Consider the following 20060-nt stretch of genomic DNA (forward strand, 5'->3'; position numbering starts at 1 on the left):
AAAAAAAAAAAAAAAAGAAAAGATTCATCCATTTGGCTCAAATGCTAAGTGAAGTACTTAAAGATATTTGTTTGGCTGTTTTATTTAGTACCATCATGATTAATGGAAATGTCCTACACAACAGAGCAATTACTAAGTCAGTTAGAAAACTGAGATCTATTTTTAGGCTACAGATCTCATGGCCTTTCCTCAAAATGTACGATACCCTCAGTGGGATTGCTTACTGATTGAGGCATGGACAGGAGGGAGTCAGGCTTTGTACTGCAGAAAGAGTAAAGCACTGTCATAACCTGCCCCTCTGAGGAGCAATGAGTTGGAGGCCAGAGCTTTGGTGGGGACCTGTCGCATGACACTATTATTCATTAGCTCTTATCATCCTATAATTTTTCATTTGTCTACATACTGCTTTAATAAAGTAAGTGGCTATGTTTACTCATGGCAGCATTACAATTTAGTCCGTGGTATCACTTGTGAGTTTGGCATTTCTTTTTCTGCCAGCATGACTCTGCTTCCCGCCTCTTATAGATATCAACAGTTGATCCTATAGCCCAGGTGATGTTTTCTCATCCTCTTATTCTTTTGTATGCCCTGTGCTCCTAGTCTCTTTTACCCTTCTGAAAACACATTAGAAGAAAACACAACCAAAGTTTATAACATAGAAAAAATATTTTTGTTCTGCATTTCTACAAGTGCAAACTCAAACTACACTATTAATTGCATTCATTAGGTTTCACATTTTAACAGTTAGGTATTGTTAGGTTTCCCATCTGCACTGAGTTGCTGTATGAGAAACCGTAGGGGTGGAACCTGTGCTGCTGCCCTGGTTGTGCTGCTGGGATGTACCTTGGGTACATCTGTGCAGGCTTCAGCAGCTCCTGCAATGACAGTGTAGTTCTTATTTGATGCTGAAATTACCATTTCCATAATTCTTAAATGCTTTGTTAGGCAGCTGCAGAAAACATGCAAGAGGCAGCATTATTGCTGCTGTTGCATTCCCAGGTAGCTGGGAGGCACTTCCCCCTCCCTGTTACCCTGTGCCCATGGTAACACGGAGTAAAATGGCATCCCATGAAAAACAGCTGATTGCCAGCACTGCCTGATAGCTGCAAGGAATCATGGAAGCTAATAAAAATGATTCGCATTCATTCTCTCCTCCCTCTAAACCAACTGTTTAAAAGAAAAGGGGGCAAAATTGAGAGTGAGCATCAACAGATACAACTCTGGTGAAGTCAATAAAGTTGCACCTAGCAGGAGCAGGTCCCCATTTAATTTCAATTCTTACTGCACAGGGGAAGAAGAGGGTGCAGCAGCATTATCATAACCTTTCATTAATCTCAGCAGGCACCTCGTTCAGCTAACGAGACACATGCCAGCAGAATGCCAGTGTGGTGATAACCTGCAGAAGGCAGCGAGAAACAAATTGCCTTTCTGTGCATTGTGTTGTTGACTGGTGCTGCTCTGATGAGAGCAGCAGAGGTAAGCTGTGCACAGAGGGGCCACCTTTCTACTGCTCTGCAGATCAGAGAGGAATGGGATATCCTCTTCAGGGTGAGCTGCAGGCAGTGAGCTTGCTGAGCTGCTTTCAGAGAGGGTCAAAGGAAAGCCAGCAGCTACTGAAGAGACAATTAAGAGCAATAACATGCTGCTCAGGGGAAATTAGTATGTGCTTCTTCTCAGGGAGTATATCTCTACGAGCAGCTGTAGCTAGGCAGAAGCAAGTGTGTGTTTGTGGCCTTCCAGGCAGGTCTGGCTGGAGCAAGGGGCTGCCAGGTGCTGGAGGCAGAGTTCTTTCAGCCTCTGAATCTCTTAGCAAGTTTGGATTTGTATAATTAATCTGTGTTAGACGGATGAAATAATGGATGAACATTGTTGCAGTTTCCTCTACAGAAGCGCGTGAGGTGCTGACTAGATCCTGTTATAAACAGAGCAGCTAAATAGGAATAGAATGAAGGTATGGGACAATCTAAACCAGCATGTGGTACAGTGTTTGCAATACTCTTTACAAAGGTAAATTATGTCTAAACTGTTTTCCAAGAGAACTATCACAAAAGATTTTTCTTTGTGGTTGACAAAGTAGAACGTAAGAGTACAAAAGAAGCTCTCTGTTAAATGGAGGCACCACAGCAAAGTGAAAACTGTTAAAAGTTCACTCACAAAAATAAAGTGAAATAGAAAACTAAAGAAAAAAAATCGATGATTAATTAAATTTTTGTGAATTTGTTTGATAAACCATCAAATTAATGCTATAAATATTAATAAATATGCAGCGAGCTAGTGTTGTTTTCCAGGTTATATTGATCATATTAAGAATGGTAACGTTGGCATTTTGATTATGATAAACAGAACTGTGTTCAGGTAGTTGCATTTTCCATCTGAAACAAATTAGCTTTTCTTTTTTTTCTGAAGCTTTGGAAGAAGAACACTAAATATGCAGAAATGATCATAGAATCACAGAGTGGCTTTGGTTGGTTGGAAGGGATCTTAAAGCCCACCCAGCCCCAACCCCTGCTGTGGTCTGACTGCCCAGAGCTCATCCAGCACGGCCTTGGGTACCTCCTGTGAATTATCTCCTCTGAAGCCCTATTCTCTCCTGCTGTCAAATCTGGAATTCTTCCTATGAATGAGCCCTGAAGATAAAATTCTATTGACAATTACAGTTATGCAACATCCAAAAAGGGAAAGTTTGACCTGTGGAACAGTAAATTTAAAAGTAAAATAAAATAAAATTCCACAGATCAAAGGATTACAGTACAGCTTATGAACTTTAGTGGTAGCATATATACGTAAAGGTGGTGCATGAGAGCAGCTTTAGTAGAGATGAACTGCTAAAAACTCTTTTTCAAATTATTGAGAAAATGTTTGGCTGCCTTAAACACTTATCTTTATAAACTAAATGAGAAAATATCAGTGAGCTGCTGCCAATATTGAAGAGCCCAGCCTGAAACCTCATGGCATATGAAAAGCAAAAAATAGGAGAAATATAGAAATAACTTCTGTGCATTCCAAAGTGTAAGCACAAGTTCGGGTTCTTTTCTTCTTCTCTTACATTTCTTCTCTGGGAGCAATTCAAATAATTGCACTTCTTAATTGCCCTAAGACTCCTGCACACATTAAAAAGTGTATAGAAAATAAGCGTATAGAAAATACACTCAAATTATTCAGTGAAGAACCTTGCATTTTCAGTGAACAAAAGGAAGATATTTCCTGGCTAGAGCTTAAGGATAAGGACAGAGATCTAAGGAATGTTTTTAGAATTCAGCAAAGTTGATGCACAATAGAAATGTGGTCCAAGCTCTAACGGGTATCCTTTCAAGTCCTACTGACAGCACAGAGGTAGCTACAAGTGAAATGTAATGAAGAAGACATGAATGAATGGTATCAGAAGATGAAATAGCCTCAAAATGTTAAGAGGTCTGAGAAGCTGATAAAGCCCACAAGATGGAGGTTTCCATAGAAATTCTGAGCATTGTTTCAGTAGCTTCAAGTTCTAATCTGTCAGCCAAGATCACCCATCCAACCACAGACGGATGCAGGTAGGCCTGTACAGTGTTGTATGGGAACTGTTGAGTCATGGCCTGAACCACTAATTGAACACCTGGGAAAAGGACCCAGGCAGCCCTGGGAGCACAGGTGAAGGCAATTCACCTGTGTGACTGGAAGGGGTGGAGCCTGGCTGCAGCTCTCTTAGACCTCATTGAAGGGCTAACAGACAGTGTGGAAGGATCTCTTTTTGAAGACCTCTTCTTGCTGAAGCTTTCCCTTTTGAACTTTGAATTTTCTGATGTGGGTGAGCAATCTTTTTCCCTTCCTTTATATCACCCTTCTATCATGGTAGTTTTTCTGTCATTGCACCTTTGTTGCAATGCCTTTCTCATCATATTGATCTGTTCAATTGTTACAAGTGTATCAAGTTCCTCTTTGGTTGGTAAGGATATTGTCACAAAACTTTTAATTTTTTATGTAAATATTATTAGACTTGGAGTTTGGTCTGGACACTATGTGATTTTGTAGCTTTTTCTGTGCACTGCAATTCTCGTCATGAAGTTATTAGTGAGGAGGAATGAAATGTAATTGTAATAGGACAGTGAGGTCATAGTCATAACTTGTTCTTACCAGTTAAACATTGCACTCTTGTGATCTCTGTATTTTGCTTTAACTTGGAACTCCTTTTTAACTTCAGAAATTTTCAGTAGTGAAGCTAAGGTGGGAATTACTGGACATGTCTTTGAACAGTAAGCATTCTGGAAATTAGAGAGAATGTAATGATCAGCATGCTCACGTATTTCAAAGTGCTGCACTCTTCTGACAGTTCTTTCAATAATTTTTAGTAAAATACATCTGTAGCCATTCTATAATCCCCCCTACACCTGCAAATTATAATGTGGAGTGTCATGATTTATTTCACAGGATAAAAGCTGTTAAATGAATACTGACAGCACTATTAGTGTTCTGATCTTGAAATGAAGTGCAAGTCAGCTCTGCTTAAGTTGTTGTTCTCTCGAGTCACAAATAAATGTGCAGTTAAAAGGGTGCCATAAGTTAATCAGAGCAAAATTAGTAGAGAAATATCAGTAAGGAAGTGAGCCAACGAGGAAATGGCACGTTGAATCTCTTACTCTGTAAGAGTTTCTGTAAGTGAATGATACCCAGTGCTATGAACTCTAGAATGAAGCAGAATGGGGCAAACGTTTCACTCTTTCTGCATGAACTAAGAGATGTCAGTACTATTTCAGTGGCTGAATCTTGTGCTCCGATTGCTCCCACCTGTGCCCAATGCCTTGTTCTCACTTGTGGCAAGCAACACTCAAGCAGGCTCCATATGTGATGAACTCCTCTCTGACCGCTGCCTTCTGGGAAGTCTTGGTGAAAAGTGAAGTGGAGAAAAGCAAATTAACTAAGCTTCTAGTGCTCCTTAATTTATCCTGCCAAGGATCATCAGCTACCATCATTCTGCCCTAAAAACTATTCCTTGATGTCGTCTTCTAGCAAAGAAAATGAGTCCTCTTGCTTGCACAGAAATAAGATATTTAATTTGTCTTCTAACCTCTTCAGAACTAATTCAAATTTGTATTTTAAACAGTCACAGATCATCCACTGTTTTTCTAAAATATCATATTCTGTCTCATTTGTTCCCTAATGCAATGTTTCACATTTTGTTCTTTTTAAACACCCTCAAATTTATGTTTTCTCTAATCATAGAGATCCATCCAATAGATACTATGTGTTGTCCTTTTTGGAGGGGAAAGCTGGATCTGTCTGTCCTTTTGAATGTTAATGTTTGTCAGTAGAGCCCTATGAATACCATTGTATTATAAATATTTATTACAACTATTTTAATACTAGCAGCTGTGATCCTTTAATGTGCAGAGTCTGTGTTGTAAAGATCCAAATGCTCTGTAGCTCTTCCAATTTCCAGAAGATTTGAAATTGTTCATATTTGGCACTCCTCTAGTGAAGCTCAGCATAGCCCAAGGAGGAACTTTTCCTCGTTCATGAGAAATAATTCTTTTCTCTCCTGCTATAGCTCCAATGCAAAATTTAGACAATTTTGAACCTTTCCTTGCATTTTTTCAGAGCCATTTCATCCAGTCAGTTTGTCTATCTGAAATGGTCTACAATGTTAAAACTAAAACATGAATCATGAAACCTTCCAAACTAGTTTATTTGTTCTTTTAAGGCACTGGTAATAATATACAGCTTCTGTGAGAATCTCCATATTCAACACATGTATCTTATGCATAGCAGTTAATCAAGTATTTTTATCATAAAGTATCTGTACAAAGACTGCTCTGAAAGTAATGCCTCCTATTTTGTTATATTGGCCCAGACAGTCAGTTGTTGGTGGAATGGCAGTAATGGCTGAACCTTTCCACCAATCATAGGATCTTAGAATGGTTTTGGGTTGGAAGGAACATTTAAGATGATCTAGTTCCAACACCCTGCTATAGGTAGGGACACCTCCCTCTAGACCAGGTTGCTCAAAGTCCCATCCAGCCTGGCCTGGCTGATCTGTTACATTTTGTTGCCTTATGACAGATGGCAGCAGAGGGGCAATCTGACAAAATGGCAGCAGACATAGAAGTGCATATGAAGCAAAGGTGTGGGGGGGAAAAAATGACACCCGCTGACGTTCATTGACATCTGCTGACCAACCAGTGGATATGAGCACAGTGAGGTGATGAGTGGTACATTTCAGCAGTGGTGACAGCAATAGTGGTCACAGATTGTGACCATTGGTGCAGATGTGCGCACGTGCTGCAGGCACTTGTTTATCACTGGCAGAAGTGCATTGGTAAAGGAGGTCTCTGTGTTGGAAAACAGTGTTTTGTAGCTGAGAATTTGCTCTATCAAATAGTCTTATTTTGCTCTTTACTGTTGAGTAAAAACAACCGAGCAGAAAAGCTTATGTGATATGATGAAATGAATCCTCATTCAAAATGAAATATTTCTCTTGATCTTTTAGAAATCCAAATGGGACCGTGATTAATGGAACAAGATGGCCAGTCTTCACCAGTACTGAACAAAAATATTTAACATTAAATACTGATGCTTCGGAGGTACTTACAAAACTACGTGCTCAGCAGTGTCGGTTCTGGAATATTTTTTTCCCTAAAGTACTGGAAATGACAGGTAAAAATGCTTTTTAGATACTTTTATCTAAATTGTTTCATGCAAGGCTTGTTTGCTTGGTATTAATGCGATAATTCAATTTAAGCTTTTATGTTTCCATTTGTAACTCTATTTCCATGAGATGTTCAGATGTTGGATAAAATTTCCCATGCTGTGATGATGGGCATCATACTCTATGGAAAGGAAAAAGAAAGAATCGTTGTTCCTGGATCCTAATCTAGCAGTGAGACAAGAATGTTGTGCTGCTTTGTCATGTATCTACATCTATCAGTCCCTGAAATGCTGTAACAGAAATACTGCTTTTGTATTTATGTTCCCTACACAATCTTGCACAGTTCTGACAAAGAAACATTTAAGTTTCTACTTACAACCATGGCATAATACTTTGTATTTTAACAATTCTCTTTGCTGAATTTGCATTTCCTATCTCCATTCATGCCCAGAAGAACTCATGGGACGGTACATTCCATATATATATATAAATATATATATATATATATATATATAAAAGTATTTCTTCATCAATCAATGCCTCTTCCATCATTTCTTCTACTGAAATAGCCAAGGAGGGTTACTTTAATATGATATAAGATGATAGAAAACAAAGTATAAGGAAATGTTATGTCATTGTTGCTGTAAGTTGTAGTTCAAGCTTAGTTCAGATAGAAAAGTAGGATTGCGTCAGTTAGGACAAGAAAACAATCAAGCTGAATTATTTTCCAGACATTGCGCTCCAAATGGTCAGTTTGACATGGAAGTGCTTGTCAATGAACCACACAGTGATCACTGCATAAGCTGTGCTACACATTTGACATCTTCTCCATATCTTCTCCCAGCCATTGCTGGGTCCGTGTGTGTTCCAGCACCTGAGCAAGCAGGTTTCCATGGCAGATCGAGGCAGGCTCTCTGAGGCAGTTCTAGTCCCTGCTATCTTTGTGCATCTTTGCTCAGGCAAAAAGATCTGATATGTTCAAAAATATGTATAAATAAATCTTGTGGTTTAGGGTTGAGAAAACTAAGAAGAAAAAATAATAATAACTCGCTAATGTAACACCCCCATAGATAATTCTGACCTTTCTATCTCTAGAGTATTTTGTATGATTTTTGGAAGATTTCTTAAGGTCTCCCCCTTCAATTTCGATATGTAAGATTATAACTGAAGAAGTGAGTTTAAGTTGGTAGGTAGATACACCAGACTTAGATATGTGGGCTCTCGATCCCAACTTGACACAATTACTACACATGTACATAGGTAGCTCTATTGCAAAGGGCTAACTGCACCCAGAGTACTCTCCCTTCACAGTCACCCAAAGATAAAGCAGGAGCATTCATTTAATGTTTCATTCGAAGACAGAAGCACCAGGACTACCACCAGAACATTTTCTGATGACGGCTTCTAAAAGAAACACACTGGAGGGACAATAAACAGTAAGTGACTCTTAAGAAGCTTTTAGAGCAATCATATGTTAATTATAAAAGCATCTCTGTACGACTCTACCTCCTCAATACAATCTTTAACGCATCCTGAGCCCTAGCTATTTACATCTCTGTTTCCTCTAGATGATAGAAAGCTCCAGGTAGCCAAGATTTCCATTTATGTCTCATTACTATTTTAGTGTCCAGTATATATAGTGCATACATTTCTGTTTCACTTGATATTATTGCATCATACATCATCTATAAGGAAATCAAACTTCAAAGTGGCCACTGTAAATATATTGTATTAAAAAGTAAATATATAAGCTCTGAAAAGATATTAACTACAGAGACAGAGGGGAGTTCAAACTCTTGAGTAGTAATAACCAAAATCACTGTGTTTGCTATGAACCTCTCAAAAGCATCTGGACTTCATAAAACAATACTGAAAGTACTCAGACTATTAAAAATGTGATGACTTAGAAAAGTCACCATCAGAATTAGTTGCCTATTTCCATAGAGCTGTGTACTGCAGTCCTTATGCATGCAAAAAGGTGGATTAGCCAAAACTAACCTAACTTGCAGATGACAAAGAAAATTCTACTCTGTACCTATGACAGCCATCTGTGGACCTTTATAATCTTAATTCTTCCCAGCTCCAGCATTTTGCATACTGGATGGTAAGAGGGAGAATAGTTCTTAAAATTATTCACCCCCAAGATAGGGCAATTTCCATTTGAAAGGTGATAATAATAACCTGAAGTCCTGAAAAATATATTAAAAAAAACCTACACTGTTTGATTTTTTTATTTTTTTTTATTTTTTTAAAGCATTGATATTCAAAGCATGTGATTAAAAAGCACTGAATACAGAGATACTGAAGTAGATATTCTCCTTTCTGGAATATTGTGTGGAAACTATCACCGTGAGAGAAACAGCAGCATAAAGCTGTAGTGTTTGTGATACTGATGAACCAAGAAGTTTTGCTGGTACCATCATTTATGAGCTGTTGAGGAGGACAGGAAAAAAAAATAATTCCAACTTGTCATCCCTTATTAATTATACTGTGTCATAACAGCTACTTGGCCTTTGTCTCAATCTTAATGTTAATATTACAAAAATAAATTCAAGATTAGCACTTTATTGGCACATGTAGCAGAGCAACAAATGATGTTATGGAGATAAATATAACTTTGCTATAATGCCAGTGAATTGAGGGCTGTATGCCTATGTGGAAAGAAAAGAAAGTGCCAGCTGTCTGTGCTGACACTGCTGAAGAATCAAAACAACCTTTTTTTTTTTTTCTCTCTGTTAAACTGGGACCTTTCTGAGCGTTAAGGTATGATTCACCACCTCCTGAAATTTCCCCCCTTCTCCTTGTAAACTTCTCTGTGCTTTGCATTGGACTAATTAGTATCTTTATAGAGTCGGACTATCTAGAAGATGGCATATAGCAAAATAACCTCACTGTATTATCAGCTCACTACCAGAGAATTGCAGCAACCAGTAATCTGAGCTGTAATTATCAGTCAGGTCGAATTCTCTAATCTTTTATCCTTTTTTTTTATCTTTTTTTTTCCTGCTTTCTAGCTGTCAGCTCATCCAAGTCATAGGTGGTTGTTTCAAAGAGATTGATGATGTTGGTGATAATGGGATGCATTGACTTGTGACTTCAAGTTGAATCTTATCTCTGAAAAAGCAAACAAACAGGAATCCAAGTTCTTACTTCAGTGTTTTCCTTTCTCCCTCTTGTCTTTTAGATTCATAATGGTGGCAAGTCTGAATTTCTCATTGTCTGTTTTCTCCAACTGAACTGTCTCACAATTTATACTCTCAACCACTGACTTTTAATTGAAGCTGTGTGTATTATAAAGCTATTTCACTTTCCAATGTCTTTGAGCACAAATGTTTTCTGCGCATTAAGACTTCAAACACATCTAAACCTGAATAATTAAAGTAAGAACAGTTTTTTGAATTCATAAATGGAATCTGTGCCTGGATAAACAAAACTGAAAACTAGAATAAGATAAGAAATGAGGTTTAAGTTTTCTTTCTTTTAATAATGCCAGTGATGGTTCACGTCAAATGACCAATCCATCTGACACATGTGGAAAATCTGGCTCTGAAATCCTGAATAATTCCTTAAATTAGAAATGTGCAGAGATGAGTTCCTAGGGTCGGGAAAGTCAAACAATGTGTGTGTCTTCTCCCTCTAGTTCTGTGTATTATATCAGCACAGCTTAGTAATCAAAACATGCTGTTATTGTTATCAGCATTTACAAATGTTCTCAGGGTTAATCACAGCAATGGCCAGCAGGAGAAAAAAAAAAATATTAAAATTATCTGAACTTTTCTTTGAACTCTGATGTAACCAAGCTTATTTACTTATTTTAACTGAGAGCAATTTGGTTAACTTTTTAATATTTCTTCCTATATTTGTACACAATTTCACTTTTGATTACAAGAAGCACAGAACCTCCCCAAGAAAAAGTATCTTGGTTTTATTTCTGGTCTCACTGGAACAAAGTAATGTAAATCTCATTTCAAAGTCTCATTAAATTGCCATCTGGATTTCCAGACCAAAGAGGTTTGGATGTGTTGAGCTGAACTGCAGATAAGCAACCAAATTACTGGATGCTTCTCCAAACTAAATCTCTGAATCTGTTAACTCTCTTTCCAGAATATTTTCCCTACTGATGTGTAAAACACAAAAGTATTTCATTTTCACATAACCAGTTAAACTTGCAGTGCTGGCAGATCATAAAAAATGGGGAGAAAAGAGTGTTTTTATAGAGGGAAAGGGCCTATGCTCTATTGCAGCAGAAGAACATAAAGTCAGAACAGCATAAAGAACTCATGGAGCTGTTATCTAGTGAACACAATTACTGCATTTTTTGGAAGCAAGCTACATCAATATGGGACGCTGAGATAATTAGGTGCAAAATGAGTAAAGACATTCATAGATCATCAATGGTTTCTGAACTTTAACAGAAATTCTGAAGCTGACCCACAGTATGCAATGAGCCCTGTATGCTTTATCTTTCATTTTGTGGTTGTATGTGTTGTTCCTGCAAGGTCACTGCATCCCTCTCTAGGGTTAATTATCTTTTGGGACTGGAGGAAGTGATCCCTGTCCTTAAGATACTCCGGGAACCTTGTAAAGTGATATATTTTTATTACTCTTCTCATCTTCACCCTCTGCTCTGATGCCTACAACGAATTTGGCAATAAATATTACCTTGGGATACAGGATTAGTCAGCAAATGCTTTATAGGCTAGAAAGAAAGAGAAAAAAGAAATTGATTTTACGTTGACATTATGCACATTTTACGGTATCCTTCTCCAAACTTGTGTCACTTATACATTAAGCATGCAGATTTATTTTGAAGCAGGGTGAAATCCTGGTCATCCATTGTAATCTATTGAAACTATAGGCAGGACTGTTGTGGCCTTCAACAAAGCTGTGATTTCATTGTAACTTTACAAGTTATCTATCTCAGAGTGCGTATCATATTCTTTGGGGTATGTAGGCTTTGCTGTGGAATATACTGAACTAATATTTCAAGGGTTTCACAAAAAGATGGCTCTAAAATGGCATGTTTGATGGACGGAATATTATGCAAAGCAACAGTCCCATACATAAACATCTTTATTTCCCTGAAGTGTGCCTGAATGTTATCTTTGCAGTTGTTCCTGATCTGTCACTGAATTTCCAGTCATTCCAAGTTTGAGAAAAAGATACAAAAGAACATGCTAAAATGTATTTAGAGCAAATGACGTTGATAATCAGAATTATTTTTCAATTAGCATGTAAAGAGATTCAAATTTAGATTAATGTAACCCATTTCATGTTTTACAGGAAATATTGATGAAGCAGAACGAGAGTGGAAAGCAGGATTCCATCGCTGGAACAATTACATGTCAGACTGGAAAAATCAATTTAATGATTACACCAGCAAGAAGGAAAGATGTGCAGGCACTAATTAATATGTTTACCCTATCCAGTATGTTTGTATTACTGATCATCAAAGCAAGTATAGTGGTAGTTATCTGACGTGGCTAGCATTGAATACGTTAAGCAGATTAAAAAATATTATGGATATAATTTTGATTCCCCAGATCTTTCATTTATATTTTACCTCATATCTCAATAAACAATATAAAACATCCGTACTCTTTGAAGCTTCACTGCTTCATTGTGTTAAATAGGACTACAGAGATTAAAGTCTGAAGATTAATGGTGTACATATTATAAACACTAGCTGCTTAAATTCTCACTTCAAAGATACAGTGTAATCTGTTATAGAAAAAATGGATTTTTTTAGCAGAAATGGCAGTGTTTTATAGTATTGCTTTGCAAAACACAATTGTTTTTAACTGCGATGCCACAGCACTTAGGCTTTGCTTCAGACATAATTTAATTGACATAAATATAAAGAGATTACAACTTTGCTGGACACGCCAAACAATATTTGCTTGTTAGACCAAAAAGTTATAAGACAGACATTAAAGCCCGAATCGTTGCTTTTTGTATGGCAAAATCTGTAGTACAAGGCCATAGTAGGAGAATATTCAGACTATCTGCTAAAAGCTTAAATCACTCTGTGCAAGTCCAATGGTGAAAGCAGCCAGAAAATCTGAGGTCTGTGCTTCTTCTAGCCTCATTTTTTCAAGGAGTAAGAAAGGTCTAGTTTCTTTAAGTCACAGCTTTTGTCGTTCAGGTGCCCAATGTCTTTGTCCTGTACAAGTCTCTGCAATTAAGGTGAGCTCTATGAAAATCTAGCTATGAAAATCTTGTACACTGAGTTATCTTGCAGTTGAAGGAGTGGCCCACATGTACTGGATCACAGTGGACACATTTTTAAACCTGTAAAACACTGATCTATGTATTTTCAAGCTCATCAGATGTCAGCCACTGAAGGTCTACTAAGGAAGGTCAGGAAGAACCTCACTGCAGAAGGACATGGGGATGTGGTGGGAAAGACCCAGTTCTTTGGCATGGTCAAATGAGCTCCATTTGTCATGCACGTAGGCATCTCCTCAACTGCTTTCTACCCACTCGAGATGAATCTATTAGATGGGACTAAAAATACCCCTTGGATTGCTCTTCCTCCTACTTTTCTGCTTCTGGGTGAGTTGGAAGTTCTATGCCTCAATAACACCTTAAATAGCTGCCTTTTACTGGTCCATCTGGGAAGAATAAATGTCAAAAATTTGATAAACATGAAGAGTATGTAAAATCAACAGCCCATCTCGTAAATAAATTATTCTGAAGCTTTCTGTAGAAGTAATAGCTTTTCAGTGCATCTATTTTCTGTTCTAGTGATTATGAGCTCTTGGAAAATTCCTTCTCAAATTTAATATACTGAAGAGATCTAGATAAGTAACAGAGGCTAGTCTCTTTGTGTCTGTCAGTCTGACCATATGGGATCCCCATTACATGAATAAAAAAAAGTGCAGAAAATCCATCCTCTGCTACTGAAGATGGCTTGCCTTTTCACACTTATTTCTAGGCTATTTTATAGAAAACTATCTTTAATGCAGGATTTCAAAAGGCTTCATCCTAAACAGTCAAAAAACTGGTCATTTTTGGGCAGGCTGATTAAAATTTGCTTCTATCTAGGATTAAAAAACCTTCTTCACACAGCACGTTACCTTTGTGCCACAAGTAATTAGCTCACTACATACATTAGGATAGCTACTGCCATGAATAGTAGCATGGAGAGCTATATCACTTTGTGGCTATTTACTGGATATTCTTTATACCATTGAAATGCTCTTAAGGGTAAACTTCCTTTCATCGCTGCGGTGGCACTGGATCTCCCCATTTTACTTACACTATGTGCTTCATAAATATGCTGGATGCTAATCTGCCACAAAGAGCCTTGAAATAACACACAAGCATATTTAGAAGCATCATTTGTCTGTCTTGATATCCTGTTTTTGATTGTGTTTCACTATCTGTCTAATCACTCGTCTTTTGGGGATAAAAGAAAGCTAATTAAAATGCTTAAATAACCTTTGGGAAGGGCAGTCTATAAAATATTTTGCTGTGAAGGTGTCCTCTGTATGTGCTGTGAGTGAGTCTGGATAAGGTCTCCTTGAAGACTAATACTCTTTCTGGAGTATTTCTACCATGTCTGTGACATGTTCTTAAATAAAGGGAGGGAAGAAAGAAAAACAGAGTAAAATAAATCTTAAATCACTTTGAAGAGTTGTTTTATGAGTTGCTTTACTGTTTTTCTTTGCGTGAATGTATCGCTAGCTTTGTGTTTTTCATATGCTGGGAAATGATTAATATCTCCACTTGTCATTCATGTGAAATCAATGTATTTAGCCCTATGCTTATATCCCACGCTTTGGCAAATAAAGCCTTAAGCACTTGTACAAAAGTGGCTAAGGGAACAAAGGCTTCAGACAAACATTGTGGATGGCTTTAAACTAAAGGTCAAATGAACTTTTATTTTGAGGAAATTGAGGATACTGTGTCATTGCTTTGGAAAATTATATATTAGACATCTTAATCTGACCTCACTGAAGATGCAGAGTTAATTTATGTTTATCCTTGGATTAAATGAGACAAGAAATCAAGGTTTTCATGTGAAACTAGAAAATGTGTTGATCCTTTCTTCCTGTTCCTGATATCTGAAGAAATGATTCCGAATTTAGTCCCAGAGTTGCTGAAAAATTATAAGAAAATGAAAAGCAGTGCCAACAAAAATGTTGGCGTTAAATCAGTTGTCATTGGATTTATAAGCGAACAGCATGCTGATTGAATTACAGACATTTCACACCTGTTTTGCAGATAGTCATAAGAGGTCTGAACTGAAAAAATTTCCCACAAAAAAATCTCTTTAATTAAAACCACTATCTTTTGCATTTAAAATGTTTTGTCTGGAGGAATTTGGGTTACATAAGCTTTCGGTGAAGTTAAGTGTTATCTGAGTGAAATTGCATAAGAGCTGCCCCTGGAATATCAAATCCAAAGGATTTGGGGTGCTCAGATTACGTGGCAGGGGCTCTGCAGAGCAGAACCAGGCAACATTAAAGCTTTCTGGCTTCAGACAGTGGTCCTTAGACATGGATGGCTTTCTCTAGCAGAATTAAGACCCTCACAAAGTTTCCAGGCTTCCTAACACAGATTTTACACTTATGAACTGGATTTTTGGGTGGACGTTCAGGTCTCGGTGTCCTAAGACCTGGTCATTGCTTTAGGTTTATCTACTGATAAGGCCAAATTTCCATTTAAGCAGAAGCTTGGATTTTGGGCCCATTTTGATCCATCTATATATAGAGTAGAGTTTACTGCTCTGTAAATGCATGCAAATAGACAACTCAAACGTGTCTGCTAATAGCAAGGGAAATCTCGATCAGCTCAGAAGTATCTTTGCAACATTAGGGATTTAAGCCCATTTTTTATTTCAAGGAGGGTGCTGGGGAGAAAATTATCTCAGATTATGGAAAACTGATGGAACTGTCAGAAAAATGTAGATGTATTTCATGATACACAAGCTTAAGATGACCTCTGGCCTCTCTAATGTTCTTATCACAATGGATCGTCAGCAAGAAATACAGCTCGTTGCCAGATACCACATAGATTAGTCTGAAAGGAACACTAACCTTGCAGATAAATATATTTGTCTCTGTCAACATCATAATGCTGTCTTCTTCTCAGACGCGATTATGGCTCATGTGTTTCTACTGGCTCAGCACCAGTTCTGCAACATCAGCGGCAGCTATTTAGAGGGACATAATAAACATCACCGTGCTTCAGCTACACCTGCAGCGTGTCTGGCTAGCAAAGAACAACCACTGCTAAGTGCCAACCTGTACGCATAGGGCTGCTGCCCTTCTATTCCCACACAGTGGAAAAAACACGAGTGTTTTTTGCACCAGAATGATCAATAATGGAAGGGCTTCGCAGTGAACTTCACAGCGGTACTATGTATCGCAACATCTCTGTTCTGATAACTCCAGCCAAAAAAAGCCTTCCCCTGGAGTGCAAAATGGGTATAGGAATTTGACAGTGATTCAGAATATGGGGTGAAGAATGAGAGTGCAGCTTTGGCTCCGGCCCGGGGGCTGATCTGGAAAGTGCTATTGCCAGCTGACTACTTTCTCACTAGCTTTTCCAGTCAGTGGAACCATGGGCATTTGCCAAAAATTTTGACTGCTCTTGGGCAGCCAGCAAGTCTAAAACCAAGCACCTGTGTAACAGATATGTGCAGCTATATAAGTTACTATGGCCGAGCCGTCTGTAGTACACACACCGCGTGCCAGTTGAGTTACTTCGGGTGGACTGGGAAGAAGAGTGCATTAGAAAAAGCTCCTGGTAGAATTACAAGTACTACTTAAAGCTTTGTTTTTATTTACCCTCAACTATCTAAGGTTCTGGGTGGGTTTTCTATTGCTAGCTGCCCACAGCTGTATGAAGGTGAAGAAACTTTTTTTTTTTTTTAATCTCTAGCAAAATGTAAAATTCTAGATTATTTCAAGACTGTATTTTAGGGGTCTACAAGAGGTATTTGGAAATGGTATGTGAACACAGTTTATATTTAACAACCTTGACTCTGTGTGGTGAACTGAGAAGACCATTCCTATGAAACCATATGTATGGAAACTGTTGAATCATAGCCTGAACCGCTCACTGATTGAGCACCTGGGGAAAGGACCCAGGCAGCCCTGGGAGCACAGGTGAAGGCAGTTCATCTGTGTGACTGGAAGCCATGGAGCCTGGATGCGCCTCTCTTAGACCTCATTGAAGGGGATGGCTGCCACTGGGGAAGGATCTCAGTTTGGAGATTCTTTTCTCGTGGAGTCTTCCATGCTAGCCCAGATCTTCAGAGACAGGTGAGCACCTTTCTATCACACTAGTCCCTTTGTCATTACATCTCCTGTATTGCCATTCCACTGCATGGATCTTTCTGGTTGTTACAGCATGTGTCGCAGTTTTCAGGTTCTATTCATTTGTGAACACACGGCGTACTGATATAAATCCACTAGAAATTGCCTCTTAGCAGTGCGTTTCCAATCTTTGAGAGAAAAGTAGGCTGGAAGATGAAGGCTTATGTATTATGGGGTTTGTATTTCTGAAATGTACCTTTTTTAGTCTTTACTGAAGAATAAAACAATCACAGGACTTTTTGCTATAAATTAACACCTCAGCCAAATTAAGTATTCACCTTTGAAAGTTTAAAAGCTTTTATTCTGATTTCAGTTGCTTCAGGACTAAATTTTATGAACAAACATAATTAGCCATTTTTAAATGCTTCATAAGACAAGATAATTCCTTCCTGATCCCTGCTGAAATCTTTAAGCATGAATACTGATTATCTTGTTTTAGCATGTAAACGTTCTGGCATTTTGTTGATAAACTACATTAGTTGCACTCATAGAAACTTTAACTCATAGACTTAATGACTACAAAGCAGTGATGTGAATCTACAATTAGCACAGGTGTGAATTTGAGAGGCTTTTAATTGGATTGCAGGTGAGATTAAGTAAGGTTTCCAGGCACATTGCAAGCAGGGGTGCTGGGATGGGAAGCTGGGTGAGTTGTATAATGATTTTTGGTTAGTTTGGGACAGGAGGAGAGGAAGAAGGGCTTAATTAGAGTACATTGACTTTTGCGTAACAGGTTCTGATGAGAAGTTTCCATCTTGATAGCATCACAGAAGTATGAGGATCCTTATGCTGGCTCTGGGGCTTTGTCTTCTGGGTTTTATTGACCTAAATCATTACGTTCATTGCTTTCTTTTTCAAAATGCTATGATTCTGGGCAGAGATCTGGGAATTACTGTTGTTTGAAAGGTCTGTAGTCCCTGCAAAGTCATGTATGTACCTGGAGAAGAGTATCAGCTTTTGATCTTTTCAATTCTGTTTCATTTTAATGTATGCTATGACTGTAGGAGCGAATGTTTTAGCCACTATTAATAGAACAATGTACAAACGGTGTAGGTGGTTCTTGCAGTTTGGGAATGCTGTGGTTAATTTCTTTAATTTATAAAGTATTTATAAGTCTTCAGTTATACTGAGTAGTGGTAGAAGTGTGTAGGCAGAAAGTAGTTATCTCCATACCTCTCAATCTTCCAAATTAAATTCGCTCCTGCAGCATGTCTAATCACTTCAGGGTACCTCATCATCCTCTCTCTGTTACAGGCTAGGCAGCACCATTTCTTCCAAAATAGACACGTTGCAATGGAGGTTTCAGATTGATATTATTATCTCATATGTGAGACAATTAGGGTTTTTTTAACCCAGAGAAAACGGGGAGATGTGACCAGCTGTTTATCGAGGACTGTTTAGAAAGTAATTTGTATGGACTTGATTTAGGATTGTGAAAGTCAGCCAGAATTGTGCATCTGAAGTGATACTTCTGAAATACTGAGCTTTTCCTGCTCACAAATTACAAAGCTGCAAATTTTATAGGTGCTGCTAACTCAAGTTCCATCGGTCATTAAATAACGTGTTTAAAAATATTTGTTTTACACCAGGATAAATGAAGCATAGTTTAAAAAAAAAATAATTCAGAATTAGAATTGCAGAGTAATATTGCTATGTTGCTTTTCAACATGTATACATATTTAATCCGAGCATTCATCCCATTTCATGTCTATTTTCAATACAGTGGTCATTTGGATTCTTCTGGTTTTCCTCTTTTTGGCTCTATAGAAGGGTTTTGTTCTTGCAGCTCTTGCTGCAGGTGTAACTTTAGTTTCAAGAATGATTGTTAGAAATCAAAACTGCAACATATGCTTGTATACAGCTGGCTGCCTCAGTTCAGTGGTACTTCCATTTTGTAGTTCTCTTCAGGAATGACCTCAACGTTCTTATTAGTTTTGGACTATTGAGTGACTTTCAGTTAATTTAAGTTTTGTTGTTGCCTTCAGCAGAAGTGCCTTTGACTGACACTTTCAATCTTCTTTATCACTTAATAATCTGGGAGATGCTTGCTATTTAAGAGGAAAAAATCCAAAGCTCAAAAACTACTTTTTCAGAGTTGTCTTAATGACACACTAAATGGGAGAGTGAAGCTATAGACAGACTGTACTTGTGCTCATCTTTGCAGAGGAAGTTTCATTGGATATTAACTAAAAACTCCAATGATTAATTTGCTTAACATTTTGTGCATGTTCTTCAGCTAAGCATCCTCTGTTGCCCCCAGCAGACTATTTCAGTTGTACTATAGATCTGATACCTTTTAGCAGTTCCTATCTTTGTCCGTGCTCAAATACAGTGTCTGATTATTAAAAATATCAAGATCAGTATATCCAAGAACACCTTTCTAGGGAGGGACGCTGCCAAACAGCTGCTGCAGGAGCTCTAAGGATGTCACAATTGCTTCTGGGTCCACAGCTGCAGAGTGATCTTGGTAAAAAGTCAGCCTACAAGGTTCTACTTTTGCTCCAAGAAGCATTTTGACTGGGTCTGACCAGTGTTATTTGACAGCACTTCAAAGTGAAGGAAACAATGAAAGTGGCTTCATTGTGTTATTCTCCGTTAACTCTGGGCACAAAACACTGGATTATCTGGACTTTAGCTACCTGAAACTGTGGTAAGACAGCAATTGGGTGAGATTCTGAAAGCGTTTGCGCTGAAGTCAGTCAGTATCAAGTACAAGGAGGACATGAGGACCGTAGTCCTCTGGACCAAAGGAAACAAGGCTGAAATCTCCTCTTGTGCATAATGATCCTTTGGCAAGATGTGACCTCTGAGAGCTCTTGAAAGCCACTGGACCTCCATTAGCTTTTCACTTGTTTAATCTTGCCCTTGTTACTGGTGAGCCAGGTGTGCTGTAGCATAGAAAAGGAGGTTTTGCTGTTGCAGACATTTGAACTCTTTGAATAACAGGGGGAATAAAACCCATTCAGCAATGGAAAGGATTCAGGGAGGATATAGTCCAGGCTGTCACCAACTCTAGAATAAGCTCTGCAACTTCTGTTGATGTAACAACAGTTCTTATGTCAAATCCTTGAAAATAACACACGTCTTGTTTTTGTGTTCATAGAAATCTG

The 20060-nt window shown here is 38.1% G+C and overlaps 1 protein-coding gene across 5 annotated transcripts in view; it reads left to right on the forward strand.

Annotated features, from left to right (window-relative positions):
- Positions 1-14258, forward strand: part of BCHE (butyrylcholinesterase) — a 49974-nt gene extending 35716 nt beyond the window's left edge. For 3 of the 5 annotated variants that reach the window (XM_010716967.3, XM_010716965.3, XM_010716966.3), the window contains exons 3-4: positions 6464-6630; positions 11906-14258. In XM_010716967.3, coding sequence (XP_010715269.1) covers positions 6464-6630; positions 11906-12033 — 295 coding nt within the window. In that variant the 3' untranslated portion in view covers positions 12034-14258. Of the gene's footprint in view, positions 1-6463; positions 6631-7980; positions 8059-11905 lie in introns of all 5 variants that reach the window. The other 2 variants (XM_010716968.3, XM_010716969.3) reach the window with 2 other exon arrangements.
- Positions 14259-20060: the final 5802 nt, after the last annotated feature.

This window comes from Meleagris gallopavo, chromosome 11 (genome assembly GCF_000146605.3).
Source record: "Meleagris gallopavo isolate NT-WF06-2002-E0010 breed Aviagen turkey brand Nicholas breeding stock chromosome 11, Turkey_5.1, whole genome shotgun sequence".
NCBI lineage: Eukaryota > Metazoa > Chordata > Aves > Galliformes > Phasianidae > Meleagris > Meleagris gallopavo.